This window comes from Anolis carolinensis, chromosome 4 (genome assembly GCF_035594765.1).
Source record: "Anolis carolinensis isolate JA03-04 chromosome 4, rAnoCar3.1.pri, whole genome shotgun sequence".
In the NCBI taxonomy this organism is placed as follows: domain Eukaryota; kingdom Metazoa; phylum Chordata; class Lepidosauria; order Squamata; family Dactyloidae; genus Anolis; species Anolis carolinensis.
In genome coordinates, this window is record NC_085844.1 from 172,372,920 (window position 1) to 172,400,267 (window position 27,348).

Here is a 27,348-nt window from a genome sequence, read left to right on the forward strand (position 1 = left end):
ATTCTAAATATCACAGGGTCTTGACCATGTCCTGTTTTAAAATCTTCCCATCCATTCTATTGGAAGGAATCCCTATGTTCACTGTAGCTGCACCTCCCAGTCAGACATAGCTTAATCGGTGGACCATGTTTTGCCATATTGCCTGCATTGTACAGACATTTGTTCCTAATAGACCCAATTTTGAAGCAGTTCCCAAGTATGCCTGATGCTTTTTACAACCTCTCTCAGATTTTCCCAAAGAAATTATTCTGAGGGTTGCCAAGTTTTGTAATTTAGCAGGTTCTACCAGAAGTAAGCTGATCAAACCCCACTGTGATATGGCTCACATCCAATGAATGCTATTAGCCTTGTTTTGGTACTGGTTGTTGTACTGCCACCCACATATATATGCATAAATATTTGTATTTTTCTTTTTCTCGATTTCTTTTGCTTTGCAACTATCTGGCTTGTGTCTGATCTGTGATCATCATAATAATTCATGCTGAATTTATTAAATGCTAGATAGGCCAATCCCCTAGAATTAAGCAAGCCGAGTCCCCCACCAATTTGGAATAATCTGGCAAAATTGGATCCCTAAGACTCCTGTGTCACTGAGTCTCCATCTGACATGTACCAAATGATCAAGTGCTCAAAAACATCATGATACTCGATGCTGTTGAGTTCTCCCAAATGACAAAGGTCATGCATGCTTATTTGGGAGTAAACAGCACTGGACACATAGAAGGAACTTCTAAGTACACATTATATTTCTAAAAATCTTCATGTTTAAAGATGCTTCAATGATAATAGATGGGAAAAGTAATTGCCCCTTCTTGTGAAAGTCTCTGCAAGAAGGCAAAATTAGTAACAGCAGGCCTGTCAACATTGAATGTCCCTCTCATCTTAAAAATAGTTGTGAGGTTCTTGCCTGTGGATCCAGTTTTTCAGTTGATTAACTGAAGCCCTGATCAAGGAGGAAATGGAAAGAAAAGAAAAGGAAAAGAAAAGGAAAAGAAAAGGAAAAGAAAAGGAAAAGGAAAAGAAAGGAAACCCCTGTATCTATTATTATTATAGCTGAGTCAGTCCCTTTTTCCAAGGCATGCCCAAAAAAGTCTAAATTTATTTACAGAACCATTGACTTACTAAGTTTCTATTCAATCAATACATCTACCTTAGTTCCAGCTAACAATTAGATTAGGCCTAAGATGTTCTGCTCCAACTCTTCTTCAGATGGGTGAATGCTTAAAAACATGTACTGTGTAAGTTCATGCCTTACTATATAGTTGCTTTCCATCCCTGAGGAAATATGCTTGCAGAAGAGCTTTAATGCCTGAAGTTTCCCAGTTATTGCCCACCACAGAGTACATGCTATTGCTATTTTTTTCTTCTTTTGTTAACATGAAAACTTTACACACTCACACTGTAGTAGAGCAGAAAAAGAACAACACTGGGTTGCTCCTGAAACATTGGCTCCTCAGGTCACTAAGTCACCAACACAATGAATTACTAAAAATCCCCATTGCAAACTCTGAGATGGGTGAAACACATCTGGAAACAGAACTGGTAACACTGCTCTCCAATGTACTAAACTGAAAAAGCTGGTGAGCATTATCCATATTGTGCCCTCCAGCTACATTTGGGCTTGGATATGAACATTTTCTTTAGTTAGCAAATTATGGAAGCATGTTTTTATTTTTCTAAAGCCAAATATATGAGATGCCAGGCTCTCCAATGGAGAACAAAGGCACAATCACATCAGAAATGTAACAACATGGAAGTAGCTAATGTAAAAAGAGAAATCCTCAGAAGATTGTTCAAAGGACTCACTGTTCTTTGTTGTTACTGTTGGAGATTGTATGGACTCTTTACTTCTCCATTGAAATAGTTCACTATATTTAGGATGCTTTACCATCTTTGACTATAAGTTGACATCATTACTACTAAATCTGATCTTATACAGTTGTAATAGATTGTGGCACCCATCATTCTGAGGCAGCATGGTGGATGGAAATGAAGGGAGTTAGAGTGCAACATATTGGTAAGGCATGAGCTAGGAAAAGACTGTGTGAAGGGTTAGTAGAATTAAAGTTCATTGACAAGCAACCAGAAATCTGTTGCTTTTTAAGATATACTCACTTCTTTCAACCACAACAACTTAGGTGGCTGCATCTCAACTGACATTGCTCCTCCAACAAAACGCAAGACATTATGATTTGTCCCATTGATGCGTGTTACTTGATCAGCTGCACGATGGTCCATCCACATGATGATGTTTCTGTTGCATTCTCCTTGTAAACACAACACCAAACTTACAATTAGTTTTGTTTCATTTAGCTATGTTGAAATCCACTCCCTGCGTACCTTGCCTTTCTGCTATCATGCAATTCAAGATATCGCACATAAAGTTCTTCAATGATTTCTCATAAATGGAAAGACAGGATATTTTCATTTCAATGGAGACAGGTTACTTTCCTGTGGCTTTAGCCAAGTATGCAATCAAACATATTAGTGCAGAATACCACAAAGAAAACATCTAGTTAGGCTAGAATTGAGAAGGAGGCCCTCTCACTGTCCAACTACACATATTTCACCCTTAGTTTCATTTTCTGACTAACACAGCACTATAAAAACAGAAGAGAAGTGGGAACCAGATGCACAATATCTATTCTGAGGAGAGGAGACTTCATATATCTATCCAGATGAAATTAGGAGATTCACAGTTACAGGTAAGCAGCATAGAATCACAGAATAATATAATAGAATAATCTTCTCAGCCTTCTCTTCTGCATGGTAAACATGCACAGCTCTTTAAGCCACTCCTCGTAGGGCTTATTCTCCAGACCCTTGATCATTTTAGTCACCATCCTCTGGACACTTTCCAGCTTGTCAACATCTCCCTTCAACTGTGGTGCCCAGAATTGGACACGGTATTCCAGGTGTGGTCTGACCAAGGCAGAAAAGAGGGGGAGCATGACTTCCCTAGATCTAGACGCTATACTCCTATTGATGCAGGCCAAAATCCCATTGGCTTTTTTAGCTGCCGCATCACATTGTTAGCTCATGTTTAATATGTTGTCCACAAGGACTCCAAGATCTTTTTCACACGTACTGCTGTCGAGCCAGGCGTACCCCATCTTGTATCTTTGCATTTCATTTTTTCTGCCAAAGTGAAGTATCTTGCATTTGTCCTTGTTGAACTTCATTTTGTTAGTTTCAGCCCATCTCTCTAATCTGTCAAGGTCGTTTTGAAATCTGCTCCTGTCTTCTGGAGTGTTAGCTATCCCTCCCAGTTTGGTGTCGTCTGCAAACTTGATGATCATGCCTTCTAACCCTTCGTCTAAGTCGTTAATAAAGATGTTGAACAGAACCGGGCCCAGGATAGAACCCTGCGGCACTCCACTTGTCACTTCTTTCCAGGATGAAGACAACACATTGGTGAGCACCCTTTGGGTTCCTTTGCTTAACCAATTACAGATCCACCTAAGTGTAGTTTTATCTAGCCCACATTTTACTAGTTTGTTTGCCAGAAATGTTGTGGGAGACTTTGTTGAAGGCCTTACTGAAATCCAGGTACGCTACATCCACAGCGTTCCCTGTATCGACCCAGCTTGTAACTCTATCGAAAAAAGAGATCAGATTAGTTTGGCATGACTTGTTTTTGATAAATCCATGTTGACTATTAGCGATGACCGCATTTGTTTCTAAGTGTTTGCAGACCACTTCCTTAACTATCTTTTCCAGAATCTTGCCTGGGATTGATGTGAGGCTGACCAGACGGTAATTGTTTGGGTCGTTCTTTTTTCCCTTCTTGAAGATAGGGACCACATTCGCCCTCCTCCAATCTACTGGGACTTCTCCCGTTCTCCAAGAACTCTCGAAGATGATTGCCAGTGGTTCTGAAATAACTTCAGCTAGTTCCTTCAATACTCTTGGATGTAGTTGATCTGTGATGACTCATGGGCCATGTAGTCCCGTTCCCAGCACTGTTGAGACAGATGAAGAGGAAAACTTAGGTTTCCCACCGTTTCAGCCAGAATTGGAGCTTTTTCAGCCAGAATTGGAGCCCTTGCACCTGCAGGAGATTTGCCTTCCAGAAGTCTGCCAAACAAGCCTTGAGCCGAAATCTCCCCCATTTTCTCGCTGTGATTATTATAAACAACAGAAAGGCGCTCAAGAGGCGTCTCGCAGGAGCGCTAGGATTGCTGCCAGGCATTCAGCTGATTAAGTCTGCTTCCCATGGGAAACTTTAGGGAGTCATGCATCTGGACACAGAGAAGGGCTTTCGGTTCTGGTTCCCCAGAGAATTGTTCTTTGGCGGGAAAACGAGACCCTATTTTGGTGTTTTGCCCACGTAGGAATCTTGCGCAGTCAATTCGTCAGCTTCGGGAGTAGGTTGTGTGTGGACTGCGCTACTCCCGCGTTGTGATGACCCATGGGCCTTGTAGTCCTGCTCATGACATTGTGATGCCTGATGAAGAAGAAAACTTGGGTTTTTTACCTTCCCAGTCAGAACTGGATTCTTCCCAGACAGATTCTTCCCAGCCAGATCTGGGAACCTTGCACCTGCAAGAGGGTTATGTTCCAGAAGTATGTCAAACAAACACTGAGGCTACATCTCCTGTGTTTTCTCGCCATGAGTTTTGTAAACAACAGAGAGGTTTGGAAGCGGCCTCGCGCAGGAGTGCTAGAATAATTGCTAAGAATTTAGCCAATTAAGCCTGCTTTCCATGAGAATCTTTAAGGAGTCAAACATCTGGTCTCAGAGATTAGCTTTCGTTTCTGGTTCCCAGAGAACTGCTCTCGGCGGGAAAGTTAGACTCTATATAGGTGTTTTACCCGCGGAGTAACTTTGCGGAGTCAATTCGTCAGCCTCCGGAGCGAGTTGTGTCTGGACAGCGCGCTCCGATCCAAGCCTCGTTCCTGTTCAAGCCTTGTTCTTGTTTTCAAGCCTTCGCTCCTGTTTCCCAGCCTTGTTTACCTACGGACCTTGCCTCGCCTTTCAGGACTAAACCTTGCCTTGTTTCACGGATTTTACCAAGTAATTCCACGGATCTTGTTCTTGTTCCTTGTTACCTTGTGCCACGATTCAAGCCTTGTTTTCAAGTATCAAGTTAATTCCTAGCCTTGCTCAAGTTCATGGACTAAAGGACCTTGTCATCTCCCCTCACTTTGCCTGGCAAAGTGAGTGTTTCGGTTATTGGATTACAACTTTGGACCTTAATATTTCATATTGGACATTGTTTCTTTGGACTAATTTTGACCTTTCCTGAAAGGTCTGCTTCTGGACTAACTTTTACATTTGCTTTTATTAACTTTATATATTTCCTTAATAAAGATATTAGATAGAATCTGGCCTCTGCGTATGGTTATTGGTGCTCTGTAGCCTGGGTCGTGACAGTTTGACTCCGCCACCCTAAGCACCAATTAACCTCGGCCAGAATGTCTACCGGAGCCGGACCTGGACCGGGCGGCCAGCCGATTACCTACACCATCGACAAGGATGAGGTGGACCGAATCCGTGATAAGCTCAATGCACAGGATGGGGAAATAAAGGGTTTGAAGGAACGCGGAATCCGTCTTCCGGCCATGGCGTTGCCAACCAAGTTTACTGGAGAAGCTTCTAAGGTTCATGTTTTCCGTCGCCAATGCCAAGCTTATCTAGAGGCCCGTGCTGCCGAGTTTCCCCAAGAAGACATCAAGGTGGCGTGGGTTTACAGTCTTCTAGACGGGCCAGCGGCCAACTGGGCGACGGCACTGTTCGACCAAGCCTCTCCACACCTAAGATCAGCGCAACGCTTCTTGGACCACCTTAAGGAGACTTGGGGAATCGAGGACAATTTGGAGGCAGCCGGTCACAAACTCCGCCGCCTCTTCCAAGGAGACAGACCCATGTCTCAGTACATAGCCGAGTTCCGAGTGCTGGCCCACAACACCGGCTGGAACGATGTTGCCCTCAGAGGACAATTTCGGGAGGGTCTCAACATTGAAATGCTGGAGGAAATCTCCAAGGTGGATCCTCCCCAAACGCTTGAAGCACTCATCGATCAATGTTTACGGGCTGAAGTCATGATTGCCAACAGGAAACAGTGGGTACGAGGCCAGAGCGGTAGAGCTGGGGCAAAACCCCCCGCTCCCGCCAGCGTTCAGCCGCGTCCAGTGTGGAGACCCCCACCACCATCCCCATACCCCAGAGGGAGCGAGGAGGTGCCGATGCAGTTGGGCAATGTGCGTCCCAGATTAGATGCCGCCGAGAAGGCCCGCCGCCAACGCCTAAATCTCTGTTGGTATTGCGGAAATGGGGGCCACTTCGCCAGAGAGTGCCCAGCCAAAGGGAAGCCCGCCGCCCGTCTTGCAGCGGCGTCCTCCACGGAGACGAAGGCGTCTGAGGCGGCTGGCACACAGCCGGCGGGGGAAGCCAACGACCGGGCGTAGAGAGGCTCGCCAACCCGGTCAAGAAACCCATTCAAGAGCCGCCAACCGGGGTCCTGTTCCTTCTAGTGGTCACCTTATGGTCAGCAAAAAAGGGACCCGTCATGATCCACGCCATGATAGACTCAGGAGCTACCAACAATTTCATTGATAGAGAGTATGCCGACTCTCTGGGATTACAATATCATGACTTCAAGAATGCCCGTGTGGTGCAAGCCATCGATGGCCGCCCTCTCAAGACGGGCCCCGTAAGCCAGTGGTCGGAACCCACCAGGATGTGGATAAGGGAACATATGGAAGAGATTTCCTTCTTTGTTACTGAGGTTCCCCATTTCCCTGTGATTTTGGGGATTCCATGGCTGACACTTCACGACCCAAGCATCTCCTGGTCCAACAGAGAACTGCAGTTTGCTTCAAAGTACTGCCAAAACCATTGCCTCGTAGCCAAGGTCTGCCATGCCACAGACACCGAGCCCATTATCACCTTGCCAAAGAAGTACTCCGAGTATTGGGATGTATTCAATGAAAAAGAAGCCGAAAAATTACCCCCACATAGACCTTATGACTGTGCCATTGACTTGGTGGAGGGGGCCCCGATCCCGCGAGGGCATCTCTATTCCCTGACTGAACCAGAGCAAGAAGCTCTCAGGGAATTCATAGAGACAAACCTTCGCAAGGGATTCATCAGACCCTCTCAATCCCCAGCCGCCTCCCCAGTGATGTTTGTGAAGAAGAAGTCAGGGGAATTACGCTTGGTGGTGGACTATAGAGCATTGAACAATATCACTAAGCGGAACAGCTATCCCCTGCCCTTAATCTCGGATCTACTAGACCGTCTTCGAGGAGCCAAGGTCTACACCAAGCTGGACCTACGGGGGGCTTATAATCTAGTTCGCATCAGAGAAGGGGACGAGTGGAAGACCGCCTTCCAGACTAAATTCGGATTATTCGAGTCCCGAGTTATGAATTATGGTTTATGCGGAGCTCCCGCAACGTTCCAGCATTTTGTCAATGACATTTTTCAGGACTATCTAGATCGGTTCTTGATCATCTACCTGGACGATTTTTTGGTGTTTTCTAGATCACAATCAGAACATGAGAACCACGTTAAAATGGTGTTACAACGATTGCGGGATCATGGACTTTATGCCAAGCTGGAAAAATGCGCTTTTGATCTACAAGAGGTAGATTTCCTGGGGTACCGCATCTCGCCTCTAGGGCTCTCCATGGACCCGACAAAAGTTTCAGCAGTATTGGAATGGCGGGCGCCAACCAACAAGAAAGAGGTGCAGCGATTCTTGGGGTTCGCGAACTATTACCGCAAGTTCATTCCAGATTTTGCCCGCTGGTCTGACCCAATCACCAGCTGCATCCGTGGAAAACAGCCCTTCCGCTGGACTGATCAAGCAGAGAAAGGGTTCCAGCAACTAAAGAAATTATTCACATCCCAGCCAATCCTTCAGCATCCAGATCCTGAAACCCTTTTTGTGGTGCAAGCGGACGCCTCTGATGTGGCAATTGGGGCTGTGCTCCTACAACCGGTGGGAGATCACCTTCATCCTTGTGCCTATTATTCTCGTCAACTAACCGCACCAGAGAGGAACTATACCATTTGGGAAAAAGAACTATTAGCCATAAAGGCAGCTTTTGAAACTTGGAGACATTGGCTAGAAGGGGCCAAATTTCCCATTGAAGTCCACACTGATCATCGGAATCTAGAACATCTAAGAACTGCCCGCAAGCTAAATCAGAGGCAGCAACGTTGGGCTTTATTCTTTGAACGTTTCAACTTCCAGATTCATTATGTGACCCCAGCCCAAACCAAGCAAGCAGACGCCCTGTCACGTAAACCGGAATACGCTGCAGGACGCAAGGAGACCTTTGAATCCCAACTACTACAACCCGAGAACTTTGCCACGCTCACAGTGGGGAACACCAAATCCACTCCCATTGATTCAACTCCCTCTACTCCAGGACCCATCTGTGCTCAAGAAATCAGGGCTAGTCAGCAAGCAGATGCCTGGACGCAGGACCAACTTCGTCAAGGTCTGCATTTTCCCTTTTCGCTTAAAGATGGACTGCTTTGCTATAGAAATCATGTTTATATCCCACCCGGACCGGGCAGGGAAAAAGCACTTCGTCTGTGTCATGACTGCAAACCAGCAGGGCATTTCGGACTATTTAAAACCATGCATCTGATCCTAAGAGATTTCTGGTGGCCCAAGATCCGCAAAGATGTGGAAAAATACGTCAACACCTGCCCAGTATGCCAGCGCTCCAAGATAAGAAGGGAGAAGCCCTCAGGGCTTCTACACCCCCTTCCTACCCCATCTCGCCCATGGGAAATAATTTCTGCGGATTTTATCACTGACTTACCACCTTCCTGTGGATTCACCACGATCCTAGTGGTGGTGGACCTTTTCACCAAGTTAGCCCATTTCATTCCCTGTGAAGGCCTTCCCACGGCCCAAGAGACTGCAGATTTATTCCTCCAACATGTTTTCAGACTACATGGATTGCCCAAGAGTTTGGTCACAGACCGTGGATCCCAATTCACCTCTCGTTTCTGGAAGGCACTACAAAAACTATTGGGCATAGACTCTCGTTTATCTTCAGCTCATCATCCCCAAACGGATGGGCAAACGGAGCGCACCAATGCCACTTTGGAACAGTACCTTCGCTGTTATGTAAACTACCAACAGGACAATTGGGCTTCTCTGTTACCACTGTCGGAGTTTGCCTACAACAATGGAGTCCAGGCTTCTACAAAAGAAACGCCGTTCTTTGCAAACTACGGCTTTCATCCACGTTTCTTTCCCCCTGTCATTGAAACTTCAGAAGTTCCCGCAGCAGAAGATTGGCTGCAGGAACTCACAGCGGTGCAACAACTTTTGCTCCAGCAACTGGAACAAGCCAAGGAGGACTATAAACGTCACGCGGACAAACATCGCCAGCCGGGCCCCGAAATCAAGGTAGGAGATCGGGTTTTTCTGTCCACTCGCTTTTTGCCCTCCCATCGCCCTTGCCGGAAGTTAGATGCCCGTTTCATTGGCCCCTATCCAGTGGTGGCGCAATTAAACCCCGTGACTTTCAAACTCCAACTTCCGCGTTCAATGCGCATTCACCCAGTGTTTCACCGCTCCCTGCTCCTTCCGGCGGATGGTGTGCGGCCAGATGTAGACCGGCCGGCCCCCGTCCCTATTTTGGTGGATGGGGAGGACGAGTTCGAGGTTCAGGACATTTTGGATTCTCGCTTTCACCGCCGCCGCCTACAATATCTCATTGACTGGGTGGGTTTTGGCCCTGAGGAACGCTCTTGGGAAGACGCCTCCACAGTCCATGCTCCTGATCTAACCCGTCGCTTTCATCAGACCTATCCCGCCAAGCCACGACCTCGCGCCTCGGGGAGAGAGTCCCAGTTTGGGAGGGGGCTTGAGGAGGGGGATAGTGTGATGACCCATGGGCCTTGTAGTCCTGCTCATGACATTGTGATGCCTGATGAAGAAGAAAACTTGGGTTTTTTACCTTCCCAGTCAGAACTGGATTCTTCCCAGACAGATTCTTCCCAGCCAGATCTGGGAACCTTGCACCTGCAAGAGGGTTATGTTCCAGAAGTATGTCAAACAAACACTGAGGCTACATCTCCTGTGTTTTCTCGCCATGAGTTTTGTAAACAACAGAGAGGTTTGGAAGCGGCCTCGCGCAGGAGTGCTAGAATAATTGCTAAGAATTTAGCCAATTAAGCCTGCTTTCCATGAGAATCTTTAAGGAGTCAAACATCTGGTCTCAGAGATTAGCTTTCGTTTCTGGTTCCCAGAGAACTGCTCTCGGCGGGAAAGTTAGACTCTATATAGGTGTTTTACCCGCGGAGTAACTTTGCGGAGTCAATTCGTCAGCCTCCGGAGCGAGTTGTGTCTGGACAGCGCGCTCCGATCCAAGCCTCGTTCCTGTTCAAGCCTTGTTCTTGTTTTCAAGCCTTCGCTCCTGTTTCCCAGCCTTGTTTACCTACGGACCTTGCCTCGCCTTTCAGGACTAAACCTTGCCTTGTTTCACGGATTTTACCAAGTAATTCCACGGATCTTGTTCTTGTTCCTTGTTACCTTGTGCCACGATTCAAGCCTTGTTTTCAAGTATCAAGTTAATTCCTAGCCTTGCTCAAGTTCATGGACTAAAGGACCTTGTCATCTCCCCTCACTTTGCCTGGCAAAGTGAGTGTTTCGGTTATTGGATTACAACTTTGGACCTTAATATTTCATATTGGACATTGTTTCTTTGGACTAATTTTGACCTTTCCTGAAAGGTCTGCTTCTGGACTAACTTTTACATTTGCTTTTATTAACTTTATATATTTCCTTAATAAAGATATTAGATAGAATCTGGCCTCTGCGTATGGTTATTGGTGCTCTGTAGCCTGGGTCGTGACACGCGTCCAAGTCCTTTGCTCCCGTTTCCAGCCTTGCCTTGCTTCCCAGGACCTTGCCTTGCTCCACGGACCTTGCCTTGCCTTCCGGACCTCGCCACGAATTTGCCACGGATCCTGTTCTTGCTCCTCGTTTCTTGTTGCCTTGAATTAAGCCTAGTGATCCAAGAATCAAGTTTACTTCCTAGCCTTGCTTAAGTTTCATGGACTAAAGGACCTTGTCATCTCCCCTCACTTTGCTTGGCAAAGTGAGTGTTTTGGTTACTGGATTACAAATTTGGACCTTAATATTTCATATTGGACATTGTTTCTTTGGACTAATTTTGACCTTTCCTGAAATGTCTGCTTCTTGACTATTTTCTACACTTGTTTTTATTAACTTTATATATTTCCACGATAAAGATATTAGATAGATTCTGGCCTCTGTGTATGGTTATTGGTGCTCTGCAGCCTGGGTCCTGACAGTTTGACTCCGCCACCTTAAGCACCAATCAACCTAGGCCAGAATGTCTACCGGAGCCGGGCCGGGAGACCAGCCACTCAGCTACTCCATCGCCAAGGATGAAGTGGACAGAATCCGTGATATGATCCATGCGCAGGAGGGAGAAATACGGGGCTTGAAGGAACGCAGAATCCGTCTCCCTGCCCTGGCATTGCCAACCAAGTTTTCTGGAGAAGCTTCCAAGGTTCACGTTTTCCGTCGTCAATGCCAGGCATACCTAGAAGCCCGTCATGCCGAGTTTCCCAAAGAAGACATCAAGGTGGCATGGATTTACAGTCTCCTGGACGGCCCCGCGGCCAATTGGGCCACGGCGCTGTACGATGAAGCCTCCCCACACCTAAGTTCCGCGCATAACTTCCTAAATCACCTTAAGGCGACTTGGGGGATCGAGGACAATTTAGAGGCGGCCGGCCACAAACTCCCCCCTTTCTCAAGGGGACAGGCCCTTGTCCCAGTACATAGCCGAGTTCCGAGTGCTGGCTCAAAGCACCGGTTGGAATGACATAGCCCTCAGAGGACAGTTTCGGGAGGGTCTCAATATCGAGATGTTGGAAGAAATCTCCAAGGTGGATCCTCCGAACTCTCTTGAAAGACTTATTGACCAATGTTTACGAGCCGAAGTCATGCTTGCCAACAGAAAACAATGGCTCCGAGGCCAGAGTGGGAGAGCTGGGGCAAAACCTGCCGCTCCCGCCGGCGTCCAACCACGTCCAGTGTGGAGACCCCCGCCACCAGCCCCATACCCCAGAGAAAGCGGGGAGGTGCCAATGCAATTGGGCAATGTGCGCCCCAGGTTAGACGTTGCCGAGAAGGCCCGCCGCCAACGTTTAAACCTCTGTTGGTACTGCGGAGACGGGGGCCACTTTGCCAGAGAGTGCCCAGCCAAAAGAAAGCCCGCCGCTTGTTTGGCGGCGGCGTCCTCCATGGAGTCGGAGACGGCCGAGGCGGCTGGCGCAAAGCCGGCGGGGGAAGCCAATGACCGGCCGTAGAGAGGCTCACCAACCCGGTCAGAAACCCCACTCAAGAGCCGCCAACCGGGGTCCTATTTCTCCTAGTGGTCACCTTGTGGTCAGCGAAAAAAGGACCCGTCATGATCCATGCCATGATAGACTCAGGAGCAACAAACAATTTCATTGATAGGGAGTATGCCGACTCTCTGGGATTACAATATCACGATTTCAAGAACGCCCGGGTGGTGCAAGCCATAGATGGCCGTCCCCTAAAGACAGGTCCAGTAAGCCAATGGACTGAACCCACCAGAATGTGGATAAGGGAACATATGGAAGAGATTTCCTTCTTTGTTACCGAGGTTCCTCATTTCCCTGTGATTCTAGGGATTCCATGGCTGACACTCCACGACCCCAGCATCTCTTGGACCAACAGAGAACTGCAGTTTGCTTCTAAATATTGCCAAAACCATTGTCTTGTAGCCAAGGTCTGCCATGCCACAGACGCTGAATCCATCATCACCTTGCCCAAGAAATACTCAGACTTTTGGGATGTTTTCAATGAGAAGGAAGCCGAGAAACTGCCCCCGCATAGGCCTTATGATTGTGCCATTGACTTGGTGGAGGGGGCCCCGATCCCGCGAGGACACCTCTACTCCCTGACTGAACCAGAGCAAGAAGCTCTCAGGGAGTTCATAGAGTCAAACCTCCGCAAGGGGTTCATCAGACCCTCTCAATCCCCAGCCGCTTCCCCAGTGATGTTTGTGAAAAAGAAGTCGGGGGACCTACGCTTGGTGGTGGACTATAGAGCATTGAACAATATCACTAAGCGGAACCGCTATCCCCTGCCTTTGATCTCGGACCTATTAGACCGGCTTCGAGGGGCCAAGGTTTACACCAAGCTGGATCTTCGGGGGGCTTATAATCTAGTTCGCATCAGGGAGGGGGACGAGTGGAAAACCGCCTTCCAGACTAAATTCGGATTATTCGAGTCCCTGGTCATGAATTTCGGTTTATGTGGAGCTCCCGCAATGTTCCAGCATTTTGTCAATGATATCTTTCAGGATTATCTAGATCGGTTCTTGATCATCTACTTGGACGATTTTTTGGTGTTTTCTAGATCACAATCAGAACATGAGAACCACGTCAGAATGGTGTTACAACGATTGCGGGATCATGGACTTTATGCCAAGCTGGAAAAATGCGCTTTTGATCTACAAGAGGTAGATTTCCTGGGATACCGTGTCTCGCCACTAGGGCTCTCCATGGACCCGGCAAAGGTTTCAGCAGTACTGGAATGGCGGGCGCCAACCAACAAGAAAGAGGTGCAGCGTTTCTTGGGGTTCGCGAACTATTACCGCAAGTTCATTCCAGACTTTGCCCGCTGGTCTGATCCAATCACCAGCTGCATCCGTGGGAAACAGCCTTTCCGCTGGACGGAGCAAGCAGAGAAAGGGTTCCAGCAACTAAAGACATTATTCACGTCCCAGCCAATCCTCCAGCACCCAGATCCTAAAACCCCTTTTGTTGTGCAGGCTGACGCCTCCGATGTGGCAATTGGGGCTGTACTCTTGTAACCAGTGGGAGATCATCTTCACCCTTGTGCTTTTTACTCCCGTCAACTAACAGCCCCAGAGAGAAATTACACTATTTGGGAAAAAGAACTTTTGGCCATAAAGGCAGCCTTTGAAACTTGGAGACATTGGTTAGAAGGGGCCAAATTTCCCATTGAGGTCCATACTGATCATCGGAATCTAGAACATCTAAGAACTGCCCGCAAGTTAAATCAGAGGCAGCAGCGCTGGGCTTTATTCTTTGAGCGTTTTGACTTCCAGATCTATTATGTAAACCCAGCTCAGACCAAGCAAGCAGATGCTCTATCACGGAAACCAGAATATGCTGCAGGGCGCAGAGAGACCTTTGAATCCCAATTACTGCAGCCCGAGAACTTTGCCACGCTCACAGTGGGGAACACCAAATCCACTCCAATTGAATCTACTTCCTCTACTCCAGGGCCACTTTGCGCTCAGGAAATCAGGGCCAGTCAACAGGCGGATGCCTGGGCTCAAGACCAACTTCGCCAAGGACTACATTTTCCCTTCTCGCTTAAGGATGGGTTGCTTTGCTATAGAAATCACGTCTACATCCCTCCAGGACCGGGCAGGGAAAAGGCACTTCGTCTGTGTCATGATTGCAAGCCAGCAGGGCATTTCGGATTATTTAAAACCATGCATTTGATCCTAAGAGATTTCTGGTGGCCCAAGATCCGCAAGGATGTGGAAAAATATGTCAATACCTGCCCGGTATGCCAGCGTTCCAAGACAAGAAGGGAGAAGCCCTCAGGGCTACTGCATCCCCTTCCTACTCCATCTCGTCCATGGGAAATAATTTCTGCGGATTTTATCACTGACCTACCACCTTCCCTTGGATTCACCACGATCCTAGTGGTGGTGGACCTTTTTACCAAGTTAGCCCATTTCATTCCCTGCGATGGCCTCCCCACGGCCAAAGAGACTGCAGATTTATTCCTTCAGCATGTTTTCAGATTACATGGTTTGCCCAAGAGTTTGGTCACAGACCGTGGGTCTCAATTCACCTCTCGTTTCTGGAAAGCACTACAAAAACTATTGGGCATAGACTCTCGTTTATCTTCAGCTCACCATCCCCAAACGGATGGGCAAACTGAGCGCACCAATGCCAACTTGGAACAATACCTTCGCTGTTATGTAAACTATCAGCAGGACAATTGGGCTTCCCTGTTGCCGCTGTCGGAGTTTGCCTACAACAATGGTGTCCAGGCTTCAACTAAAGAAACCCCGTTCTTTGCAAACTACGGATTTCATCCACGTTTCTTCCCTCCTGTCATTGAAACCTCAGAAGTTCCCGCAGCAGAGGACTGGCTGCAAGAACTCACAGCGGTGCAACAACTTTTGCTCCAGCAACTAGACCAAGCCAAGGAGGACTATAAACGTCACGCTGACAAACATCGCCAGCCGGGCCCCGAGATCAAGGTAGGAGACCGGGTTCTTCTGTCCACTCGCTTTTTGCCCTCCCACCGTCCCTGCCGGAAGCTAGATGCCCGTTTCATTGGTCCTTATCCAGTGGTGGCGCAACTTAACCCCGTGACTTTCAAACTTCAACTTCCGCGCTCCATGCGCATTCATCCAGTGTTTCATCGCTCCCTGCTCCTTCCGGCGGAAGGTGTGTACCCTGATGCAGACCGGCCGGCCCCCACTCCTGTTTTGGTGGACGGGGAGGAGGAATTCGAGGTTCAGGACATTTTGGATTCTCGCTTCCACCACCGCCGCCTTCAGTGTCTCATTGACTGGGTGGGGTTTGGCCCTGAGGAACGCTCTTGGGAAGACGCTTCCACGGTCCATGCCCCCGACTTAGTCCGCCGCTTCCACCAGGCCTACCCCGCCAAGCCGCGGCCCCGCACCTTGGGAAGAGGGCCCATTTTGGAGAGGGGCCTTGAGGAGGGGGATAGTGTGATGACTCATGGGCCATGTAGTCCCATTCCCAGCACTGTTGAGACAGATGAAGAGGAAAACTTAGGTTTCCCACCGTTTCAGCCAGAATTGGAGCTTTTTCAGCCAGAATTGGAGCCCTTGCACCTGCAGGAGATTTGCCTTCCAGAAGTCTGCCAAACAAGCCTTGAGCCGAAATCTCCCCCATTTTCTCGCTGTGATTATTATAAACAACAGAAAGGCGCTCAAGAGGCGTCTCGCAGGAGCGCTAGGATTGCTGCCAGGCATTCAGCTGATTAAGTCTGCTTCCCATGGGAAACTTTAGGGAGTCATGCATCTGGACACAGAGAAGGGCTTTCGGTTCTGGTTCCCCAGAGAATTGTTCTTTGGCGGGAAAACGAGACCCTATTTAGGTGTTTTGCCCACGTAGGAATCTTGCGGAGTCCATTCGTCTGCTTCAGGAGTAGGTTGTGTGTGGACTGCGCTACTCCCGCGTCCAAGTCCTTTGCTCCCGTTTCCAGCCTTGCCTTGCTTCCCAGGACCTTGCCTTGCTCCACGGACCTTGCCTTGCCTTCCGGACCTCGCCACGAATTTGCCATGGATCCTGTTCTTGCTCCTCGTTTCTTATTGCCTTGAATTAAGCCTAGTGATCCAAGAATCAGGTTTACTTCCTAGCCTTGCTTAAGTTTCATGGACTAAAGGACCTTGTCATCTCCCCTCACTTTGCTTGGCAAAGTGAGTGTTTCGGTTACTGGATTACAACTTTGGACCTTAATATTTCATATTGGACATTGTTTCTTTGGACTAATTTTGACCTTTCCTGAAAGGTCTGCTTCTGGACTATTTTCTACACTTGTTTTTATTAACTTTATATATTTCCACAATAAAGATATTAGATAGATTCTGGCCTCTGTGTATGGTTATTGGTGCTCTGCAGCCTGGGTCCTGACATGATCTGGCTTTGGGGACTTTAATTCATTTAAAGCAGCCAGGTGTTCCTGGACAACTTGTTTCTCTATTTTGGGTTGGATTTACCTTAATCCTTCATCCATTCCATGTTGCTGAGGTTGAAGATGGCTTTCTTTTTGTGAGAAGACTGAGGCAAAGAAGGCGTTAAGTAGTTCTGCCATTTCCCTGTCCCCTGTCACCATAACCCCATCTTCTCCTCGCAGAAGCCCTATCACTTCCTTATTGTCTCTGTGCATAAAGAGGAGCAAACTTACCATCCAGTGTTGGGTGACTTTCTGGAATGCGAAAGAGCTGGAAACAGCTCTTTCAAAAGAAGTATAGGCCTTGGACCAGACATATAACTAATAGCTGCAGATGAATGTGGAAATCTGGTGGCAATTCTGGCTCAATGAAAGAATTAACTGATTGGATGCAAAGCATCTCACATAAACTAATGTAGGATGTATCATAAAGGTGTGCTAATTCTGCTTTTCTGGTTGAAGCTTTCCCCATTTTAATTTCATCTCTGCCCTAAAGCATATCATTTTTAAACTACTTTTTAACACTGCACTTCTTATGATTGAAGGTCTCACCTTCAGTGTTGACTGCCAAGGGCCGGAAATGGCTATCCAAGACAACAAGAGAACAGGTAGCATCGAAACCAAGTCCTCGAATCTGGGAAATATTGATCCCGTGGATGACTTTCTGCAGGATATGAAAAATGACATATGACATGTGACACAACAACAACAGCAGAAGTAACAACATAGAGGGATATCTAAAGAGAAAGAAGTGCTTTGGATAGTTATATGATTACTCATTTTTAAAACAGTGTTTCCTTTCCTTAAGCACTTCTTATGTACATGAGAGCAGAAAAGCATTTGCAATTTCATATGATGTACACCATTTCAAACTACTGGTCCAGCTAGTCTTGTATTGGCTATTTTGATTAGAACAGTTCTCTGAAGTCTCAGACAGCAAAACGTTCCCAGTGAAGCTATCTACAATATTTTTGTGGCCATGCAAATAAAAGTATATAAGGCCTCCCTCAATCATCAGTGGGTTGTTTTGAACTTTACAAATTGAGATTATCATGAAAATTTGTTAAGCATTAACAAAAATAGGGCTTGCATGAGAAAAGTAAATGCAAAGGTATGGGAAACCTCAAGGTAAGCAGCAATTTTAATATTAACAGATTCCCAATTGAAAAGCAAGTAAATCCTGAAAACAATTATTTCAAGTTAGTGCTTAACAGTATTAACGATCAATTGTTAGTCCCAACTAGAGTAGGCCCACTGAATCCCTGGGATCTACATTAGCAAATCAACACTTAGGTAAGTAAAGGTTTCCCCTGACGGTAAGTCCAGTCATGTCTGACTCTGGAGGTTGGTGCTCATCTCCATTTCTAAGCCAAAGAGCCGGCGTTGTCCGTAGACACCTCCAAGGTCATGTGGCCGGCATGACTGCATGGAGCGCCGTTACCGTTACCTTCCCGCCAGAGCGGTACCTATTGATCTACTCACATTGGCATGTTTTCGAACTGTTAGGTTGGCAGAAGCTGGAGCTAACAGCGGCTGCTCAGGCCGCTCCTGGGGTTTGAACCTGCAACCTTTTAGTCTGCAAGTTCAGCAGCTCAGTGCTTTAACACACTTCGCCACCAGGGCTCCTTAATCAACACTTGTTAACAATTACTTCAATGAGCAGAACTACTTAATAGTTAAATCCTGAAAGGGAGGATCACATTTCATTTTTTTTTGTAAGAAACTGTATTCTAATCCAGGCTGGAATATACCCACGATAAAACATAATTCTATTTTAATTTATATGGAAGTTTGTTTGTTTGTTTTTTATCATGTCAGAAGCAAATTGAAAACATACTTGAAGTCGCTTCTAGTGTGAGAGACTTAGCCGTCTTTAAAGACATCCTCAGGGGAAGCCCGGATGTGTTACCATCCTGCGAGGGGCTTCACTCATGTCCTCGCATGGGAAACTAGAGTTGACAGACAGGAGCTCACCCCGTCTCGCGGATTCAAAGTAAGCTCCACTGAATTCAATCAAATTTTCTTAAGGATAGACATTAACAGGATTGCTCTTATGAGCAACCTAATTTTCAGAAGTCTCTGTTCAGACTGCTTTTGAATCAAACTAAAATGTCACCAAACAAAACATTCCCTGGGCTGCCACTTGCACAGAAAAGCTTGTGTATCCACTGGCCACCACCACAAAGAGAATGCAAGAGGGATGGTAAGGGTGGATACCCAAAACTCCCTCCTACTCTGCAAGGGCAGGGGAAAGGATGCAGGAAAGAGGTGTAAACCATCCTGGGGCATTTGTCAAGCTAGATCTGCCCTAGGATAAGTCATCAGTGTAGATCCATCCTAAAGGTACATCTTTACTGTAGAATTAATACAATTTGACACCTCTTTAACCATCATGGGTCAATGCTATGGAACCATGGGGGCTGTAGTTTTACAAAGTCTTCTTTACCAAATAGAGCTGGTACAGTAGAGTCTCACTTATCCAACACTCGCTTATCCAACGTTCTGGATTATCCAACGCATTTTTGTAGTCAATGTTTTCAATACATCATGATATTTTGGTGCTAAATTCGTAAATACAGTCATTACAACATAACATTACTGCATATTGAACTACTTTTTCTGTCAAATTTGTTGTATAACATGATGTTTTGGTGCTTAATTTGTAAAATCACAACCTAATTTGATGTTTAATAGGCTTTTCCTTAATCCCTCCTTATTATCCAACATATTTGCTTATCCAACATTCTGCCGGCCCATTTATGTTGGATAAGTGAGACTCTACTGTACCTTACCAAATTACAAATCCAAGGATTCCACAGCATTGAGCCACAGCCGTTAAAGTGGTGGAAAACTGCATGGATTTTACAGTGTTGATGAACCATAGGTCAGCTGGTGCATCTCTCTGCCTCACTGTCATCTACTCTGACTAGCACCTGAAGTTCAGTTTCAGTCAAACGTCTTTGACAGCTTCCTTTAAGTAAAGATAAACTCTGGTTGCCACTTCTTCTATAAGAAAAAGTAGTTGTTTTTAAATCCTTCTTAAACAGGTGGCTTGTGAAAATCCATTCAATCAAATGTTTACTCAGGTTTTCACTTTCTCTGAAGATGAAAACTAATCGGCATTCTCATAAATATACATAGGTCCCAATAATTCATCTTAATTTAATTAAACTTGTTAAATATATTCAGGTACTAGTTAATTCGACAAGACTAGTCAGACATGATGTGACTTATAAGTTTATTATATTCCAGCCACTATGGGAAAAAAATAATCTCTTCCCCGACATAATGCCTCAGAGGTAGCTACTAATAGAAGCATTGAATCAGCCAAGCAAAGGTCTTGCTAAATGGGATTTTAGAAAGATTTTATGTCATTATTTTCAAGAAAGTACACACACACACACACATATATATTAAAACATTTCTTCACAGTAAACAAAACAGCTTTAAAGTGAAAGTCACCATTCTGAGCAAGCCTAGTTTTACATACATCACTTTTTATATAGGTGCCTAAGGCAAAACCAATTCAAACTAGATCCATTATATCACATGAGGACTCGGTAAGTCAATACTTACAAAAACCCTCATTGGTCCAGTAAGTTTGCTCAGGTTGGCATTAAAAATTGGATTTAGCCACTGCTGCTTAGGTATGTTAGAAAACTTAAATAAAAATTAGATTGAAGAAGCAATTAAATGTGAGATGAAGGAGAATATTCTGTTTCATTATCTATACAGCAATTGCTCCAGGCCCAACCCATATCCCTCTGTCTCCTTTAAGACACTCACTGTAGAGCGTGGCTCATTAATGTTTGAAAAGGCTGATCAATAACAAGAGAACAGTGAACTGTCCAACGACGAATTACCAGGCATCTCATACATATTTAAAGAGAGCAAGCCTCCAAACATTGAGTTGCCCAAGCCCAGAGCTTTTTGTCAACTGTTAAAGGGCTCCCTAGCCTGATGCTTGCTGCCAATCAAGGTCAGGCTATTCACACAGAGATCCAAAGAGCAATTCTTGATTAACTAATGGAACTCAGGAAACAGAACATCTTGACTGCTTTTTTAAAAAATACTAAACTCTTGGTTAAATTTCAGCTTTCTTATAAGGATACCTCACCATCTCCAATGTTATTTTCCAAAAGTAATTCCTTAGAATTATAGTTCTAAGACCCAAAAGAAGAACTTATACCAGCATAAAAGAGTGCCTTTCTATACCTCAAATGAGAAATAGTGAGGGGCACTCTAATATCTGCACAAAAGAAAATATGATGAACCGTTATTTGCATTATTTCATTCTATGAATGTAAAAAAGACAGATACTGTATACACTCATGTAAGTATGAGTCTAGATTTTTTTTTGAAAAAAACTGACCCCAAAAACATGGGGCAACTTATCAATTGGTCAATGTAAATATTGTATCTTAACATTTTATCCAAAAAAAGGAAACATGCCATTCTTTGAGCAGAATGGCAGAAGGCAAGAGCTTAGTCTGTTTCAGGACCTCCAAAAAGCACTAGCTCCCTCTACTCTCGCCATAATATGCTATTTCTGCCCTTTTTGAGGCCTGAGTCTACACTGCCATATAATCCAGTTTAAAGCAAACAATCTGCATTCAGAAACTGAATTATATGGCAGTATAGATGGGACCTGAGACACTTAATCATGGGCCACATCAAATGTCAAAACATTGGCCTCAAAAGTGGCCCTCAACCTATGCATGAGGTCAATATGGCAATTGACATTTGTTTCTGAGTGTTACCATAAATAAGATTTGATCATTTTCTCCCACTGGAAAGACTGAGCACTACTCAGTATTGTGTTCCTGGATTTTAAAACTTAAACATTATTGTCCATTTTGTTGCCTAAATTAAAAAGAGACGCAAGTCAAGTTCACTCATTTTTTTCAGTAGGATTTTGTTATATTTCATTTTAGAAGGAGCACATAGTAAACAACTGTAAGCAACAGTAGACATACATATGAGAAAACAATGTAGCTGTGTTTGGTATAAGGCATAAATCTCAGAAGCTGCTGTTAAACTTTGATCATGACAGTTTGCCCCTTACATGGTTGCATCTGGAATCAAGAAACCCAGATTTCCAGAAATTAGAAACAGACAGAAAATTGGCTGGTAAAATTCACAAATTAGCCCCCACCCGCTCCCACCCTTAATCTTGTATTATTCATATGAGAGAAAGCAGCTCAATGTGATAAACAGAACAGAGGCTTGTCCGTTCTCATTAGTCAAGTTCATCACAAACTGTGGCATTCAGTGTCTATGTCTAATGTCTGTACCTTTGTGACTGCACAGCACGCAGCCCAGATGTCATCCGAGGATTGCTCATAGTGGTCTGGATGTGGTGCCCAAATTTGAATTGGCTGGTCTGCATAAGCCACCACTGTCCCAAACTGGTCTACCAAAGCCGCACGGACGCTAGCTGTGCCAACATCAATTCCAACATAGTAATTTACTGCTTCCAGGTTCTCACTTTTCATTTTAAACTGACCTTTGGGTGATAAGAAAATAGACATCAGATTTTGAAAATGTACTTTACTCAGATAAAAATTGATAATTTCATGATTGTAGTTCACTGTCACCATGTTCACGGGGTCACAATGGATTCTCATTAACAAAATACAGTGTTTGGTGACTGATGACTGTTTTGTTATGCCACATGGCAAATATCCTATAAGTGCGATGTAACTACAACAAAAAAGATATAAATTTTTGTCATCCAATAATGATTCTATGAAGTACTTTATATTTATTACATTCAAGATAGGAAGTAAGGCTGTCAAAAATATCTAGAGTCACACAAATAATATTTTAAATTTTTCCTCCCACAGGTCACACACAAAACTCACAGGAAGATATTATCACTCTTCTCCTTAGTGGATGTTCCTATGCCATTTAGGCATTCACGCCCGATAAATTAGATTTGGAATTTAGGTGTAATGAAAAACTGACCTAGCAGATTAGACAAACAAAAGACATTGTGTTTGAAGCAATTTGATCTCTTTGTATGTATATGCACAACCTTGTTGGCTGTTAACAAATGAATTAATTCCCTTTCATAGCTAATGTAGTATTGTGACTACTTCTTCTCTCTAGAATTCCCCAAGAAGGTACATTTTTGTATGTTTTATGTGGGTTAAACAGTTTTTATGAGAGAATATTATTTAGAAACATAAATATGCAATTTATGTCAGAGGTGGTATTTTGTCTCCAATTTTTACCACTAGGAAAGCTCGTGTTTATCAAATAGGCAGTAAGATTCTGTAAAAATGATGTCTACACTGCTGACTTATCACTGATTTGTACCTAAAAATGACAATATTTTTAAAGAAAAATCACCTGATATTTCAGTAAACTGTTTTATAGAAGGATAAATAACTTCATTGGACAAATAACTACATACCTACTCATTTGTATTTTATAAGGTCTTGGAACTTTATCTCTCAACGAAAAGTGTTACTTATCTTATGGTCAGCCCTCCACATTTGTGGGTTGACCTTTGTGGATTTAATTATTCACAGATTTGATTAACATGGTTTCTCTAGGAATCTCTAGGTCAGAGATTCTCAACCTGGGGTCCCTAGATGTTTTTGGCCTTCAACTCCCAGAAATGCTAATAGATGGTAAACTGGCTGGAATTTCTGGGAGTTGTAAGCCAAAAATATCTGGGGGGCCCAAGCTGAGAACCACTGCTCTAGGTCCTCCAATGTGATTCTATGGTTTCACTGAGTCTGTTTTGTCATTCCGGAGGTTGCAATTCTCTACTGACATAATCTAAATGACTGTGATCCCACCCCACCCTGCAAAAGAAAACAAAACAAAAACACAATTTAAGCTGGAAAAGTCATTTCTCCTTGACCATTTACTAGTGGAGATGAGGCATTAAAGAGATGTCTTACTATATGCAATCTCCAAATGCAAAGCAACTGCCATCATACACTCCACTCTCTACTGGTCACTAAATGGCTATGAAGAAAGGTAAAAGATAGAGTTTAGGGAACTGAAAGAGGAGACACAACATAGTTCCTCATGCACAACTTTTCCACAACATCTCTGAGAGGCAGGCTTGCAGATTTTACTTTAAATTAAATTCATAATACAGTTGTGATTGTGTCAAACACATGCCAGGACATTCTATTTTAAAAACACCTGCTTAACTCTTCATCTAATAATCTAACTTGCAGCTAAGGAATATGACTCAGTCTCTGACATTTTTGACATAAGATTAGTCTCGATAATGGAACTCAAAAAATTGTTTTAAAATATTATACTTTCATTTATTATTCCTTGGCATCACATCTAACAAGGGCTTTTTGGGTTGTCCAAAGAAAAACACTTTTGTAACTCAATCCAGTTTCCTTATAAAAACATTGTTTGATGCTAAGAGAATTACTAGAATATAATACATCTGGGGTTTCACCTACATGACATCTGGATCAATCCAAACCACTGAAAGCACCGGTGTGACTTTTTTCCTCCCTAGGATGACAGTGATGATGCCTCAGAACTGAAGCCTCAATGGAATTTTCCTAGAAGACAAATAATCAACATATTGTAACAGATGATTTCAATGTTTGCATTATTAATACTGCAAGACAAATAAAGGAAAACTAACCTAGAACATTCCTTACCCTGCTGTATAGGATTTAGAATGGAACATATGGATACACCATGAAGATCAAGCTCACACTTTTTATTTGCCAGATCTTAAGCAAGCAGATCTTTAGCAATTCGGAAATACAATAGGCCATCCACTGTCATGGATGTTAGAACCCACCATAAAAGTGGGGGGGGGGTGAAAAATGCTATTTATTTTACCTGAGAGAACACCTCTCTAAGAAAATCTAGGTTCTCCAGCATGTCCCTAGTCAACTTCTATCAGAGGTAGAACACAGAATCACACTGGAGGACCTAGAGATTCCTAAAGAATTGTTCTCTCTAGGAATCTTTTAAGTCATCCAATGTGACTCTATGCTTAATTTGTGATAAAAATTGTTCAGTGTCATACTGGGGACATAGAGATTCCTAGGGAGAACATACTAAATTTGTGAATAATCCAATCCAAAAAAGTTATCTGGAAAGCAGATTGTGTTCAAGAAGACCTATCTCTTCTGGACTGATGCTTAAGTGCCCAGATCACCAAGCCAGAAAAACTACACAATAACAACTACATTTAGACACAGAAGGCTTTTTATTGGCATAACTAGTGCGAGAATAAAACCTTGAGATTATTCGGTTGGTGAAATAAATTGCAAGAAAAGGTTATCAGCAGGATTGCCAACATGCACATGGATCACAAGAGTCCACCTCGTATTGCTGACATTACAATTCAGAGAAAAACAATATTTGAAGTAGGACAGTTAGTAAAATTTTCCCTTGATCACTATGGAGAATATTTGATAAACAGAACAGAGGACAATAAAAACAGACAAAAATAATTGCTTCTTTTATGAATCTCCAAAGGGACAGAACTAGTTTCCAAATGAATATTAGTGATCAAAGGTCCATAGTGCACTATAAATATTTGGATAGCTCATCAAACAACGATTTGCAGAGATATTACTCAACTGTTTTCACAGGAAACCCCATGCTTCCCTCTTTATCCTTGAACAAATATGCCAGTTATCTCCCATTGAGATGATGATGAAAGAAGCAAAATACAGTAATGTATGTAAATCATTTTCATTTAAAAAAAAACCAAATGCCCTACTATGAGTGTTATTTACACTGAACATACAAACAGAATAGAGACATCCAAAGACACAAAAATGCTTTGGGGCTGTCCGAGAATATGGTATGTCTGGTTCCCTTCTGAGATAGTTGCCAGTGATTTGTCTCCCACCCTCCCCCCTTACTTTTCGATAGAAGTATAGCAATACCAACACATAACAAAACAACTGGATTCAAAGGCAGCTATGCCTGACATATCAATTTTATTATGGATTATGTAGAATCCCTAGGAGTGTTCTAGATGAGTCTAACCTTGATTCTATTTTGACATTAACCAAACATCCCTGTAGCAGTGTCCTTCAATGGATGCAAGTTTCTTCATTTTTGTCAGTCTCCATTAAATACAATAGATCTGCCATGCAGATTTCCAATAACCCTCCCAAGATTCTAAAAAGGGGTTCCAAAATCACCAAGGAAATGGCCTATTCCATTTGAACATTTATTCCAAGACTATTGTCCAAAAAGCACCGGAACATACCATAAATCTTGAGAGTATCTATTGCAAGTGAGAAGCACTAAATCTCTTATCCAACTTATTTACCTTTATTGAAGATTGCCAATGAACCACGATAATTTTTTATGGCAACTGTAATATCCTAAGATCCTACATTCATATTAACAGCATGCTAAGGTTCTGCTAAAATATCTAATTGCTGGCAAATAGTGTTAGCGTACCATATGACTTGTAACAGCAAAGCCCTTTTAGCACCTGATGTTCCAAACATCAAGATCTGAGACTAGAAAGCAAATGCAAAGAGTGTTTTGTGGTGGACAGTACAATCATAAGCCACACTAATTCAATGTGACTTGTCCTTTGTATATCATAGAATCATAGAATAGTAGAGTTGGAAGAGACCTCAAGGGCCATCTAGTCCAACCCCCCGCTAAGAAGCAGTACATGATTGCAGGTACCATTGTACCTTTGTGATGTTTACAGGAGGAGAAAGTCAAGAAAACATTATGTTGGAGCTAACAATTTTGAATATGAAATAAAATAAAATAAATAAGTATATTGGATTGACATTAGTGAAGAGTAATTAAAACCAGCACAACTCAGTGCAATTCAATTAAAGCCAAAGGAGATGTTTTGACATGTAACCGAACTCTGTTTCACCATAGTTTCCTCTGCTTTAATACCATGGACCTACACATACGTACTTCAGATTTAATTTCAATTACCTCACAGCAAAAGGGAGAGAGAGAGAATTCATAACCTCTCCAAGTAATACAGTACCAGCATAGTACAAAGTAACAAAGAAGTGAGTTAATAACCAGATATAACACAAAACTTAAGGTTGGGTATCCATTATCAAAACTGATTTTGTCCAGAAGTGTTTCAACATTCAGATTGCTTTCAAATGTTAGAATACTTGCATATACATCATGAGATATCTTGAGAATGGAACCTGAGTCTAAACACAAAATTCATTTATGTTGCATATGCACTTAATATATCTAGCCTGAGTGAAATTTTATACATAATACTTTTAATAATTTGGTTCATGAAACAATGATTATGCACACTGAATCATCAGAAAACAAAAGTGTCACTATTTCAGTCACTTATATGGGCAATTTTGGAGTATTTCAGATTTCAGAATTCCAGGTAAGGAATACTCAACGAATATTTGCATTGAAAGCAATGGTTGTGGATTTTTGCATATATATCAGAAAGAATCCAATAGCTGTGTTTCATAGACAACAATGTCTTTGGAGCAAATCCATTGGAAATTTCTCTAGTGTTCATGTTTACATGAATGGAAAGACTATGTGGTCAAATGACATTTTTTTCAAGATCATTGTTTTCAAAACTGTTTAAATTTACAAGCTTTATTTCATTGTAACCATAAAGTTGATACATTATACTTCC

At 43.7% G+C, this 27,348-nt stretch overlaps 1 protein-coding gene across 8 annotated transcripts in view; it reads right to left on the reverse strand.

Moving 5' to 3' along the window:
• The window catches only part of fggy (FGGY carbohydrate kinase domain containing), a 229,471-nt gene that overhangs the window by 179,628 nt on the left and 22,495 nt on the right, over positions 1-27,348 (reverse strand). For 6 of the 8 annotated variants that reach the window (XR_010005402.1, XM_062978262.1, XM_016993203.2 and 3 more), the window contains 4 exons: positions 24,173-24,277; positions 22,028-22,239; positions 17,286-17,397; positions 2,116-2,267 (listed from right to left, as the gene is read on the reverse strand). Coding sequence is in view for 6 of the 8 variants with exons in the window: in XM_062978262.1 (XP_062834332.1) it covers positions 2,116-2,267; positions 17,286-17,397; positions 22,028-22,239; positions 24,173-24,179 (483 nt within the window). In the remaining 2 variants the exon portion in view is untranslated. Of the gene's footprint in view, positions 1-2,115; positions 2,268-17,285; positions 17,398-22,027; positions 22,240-24,172; positions 24,278-25,730; positions 25,844-27,348 lie in introns of those variants that run through there. The other 2 variants (XM_062978261.1, XM_062978263.1) reach the window with 2 other exon arrangements.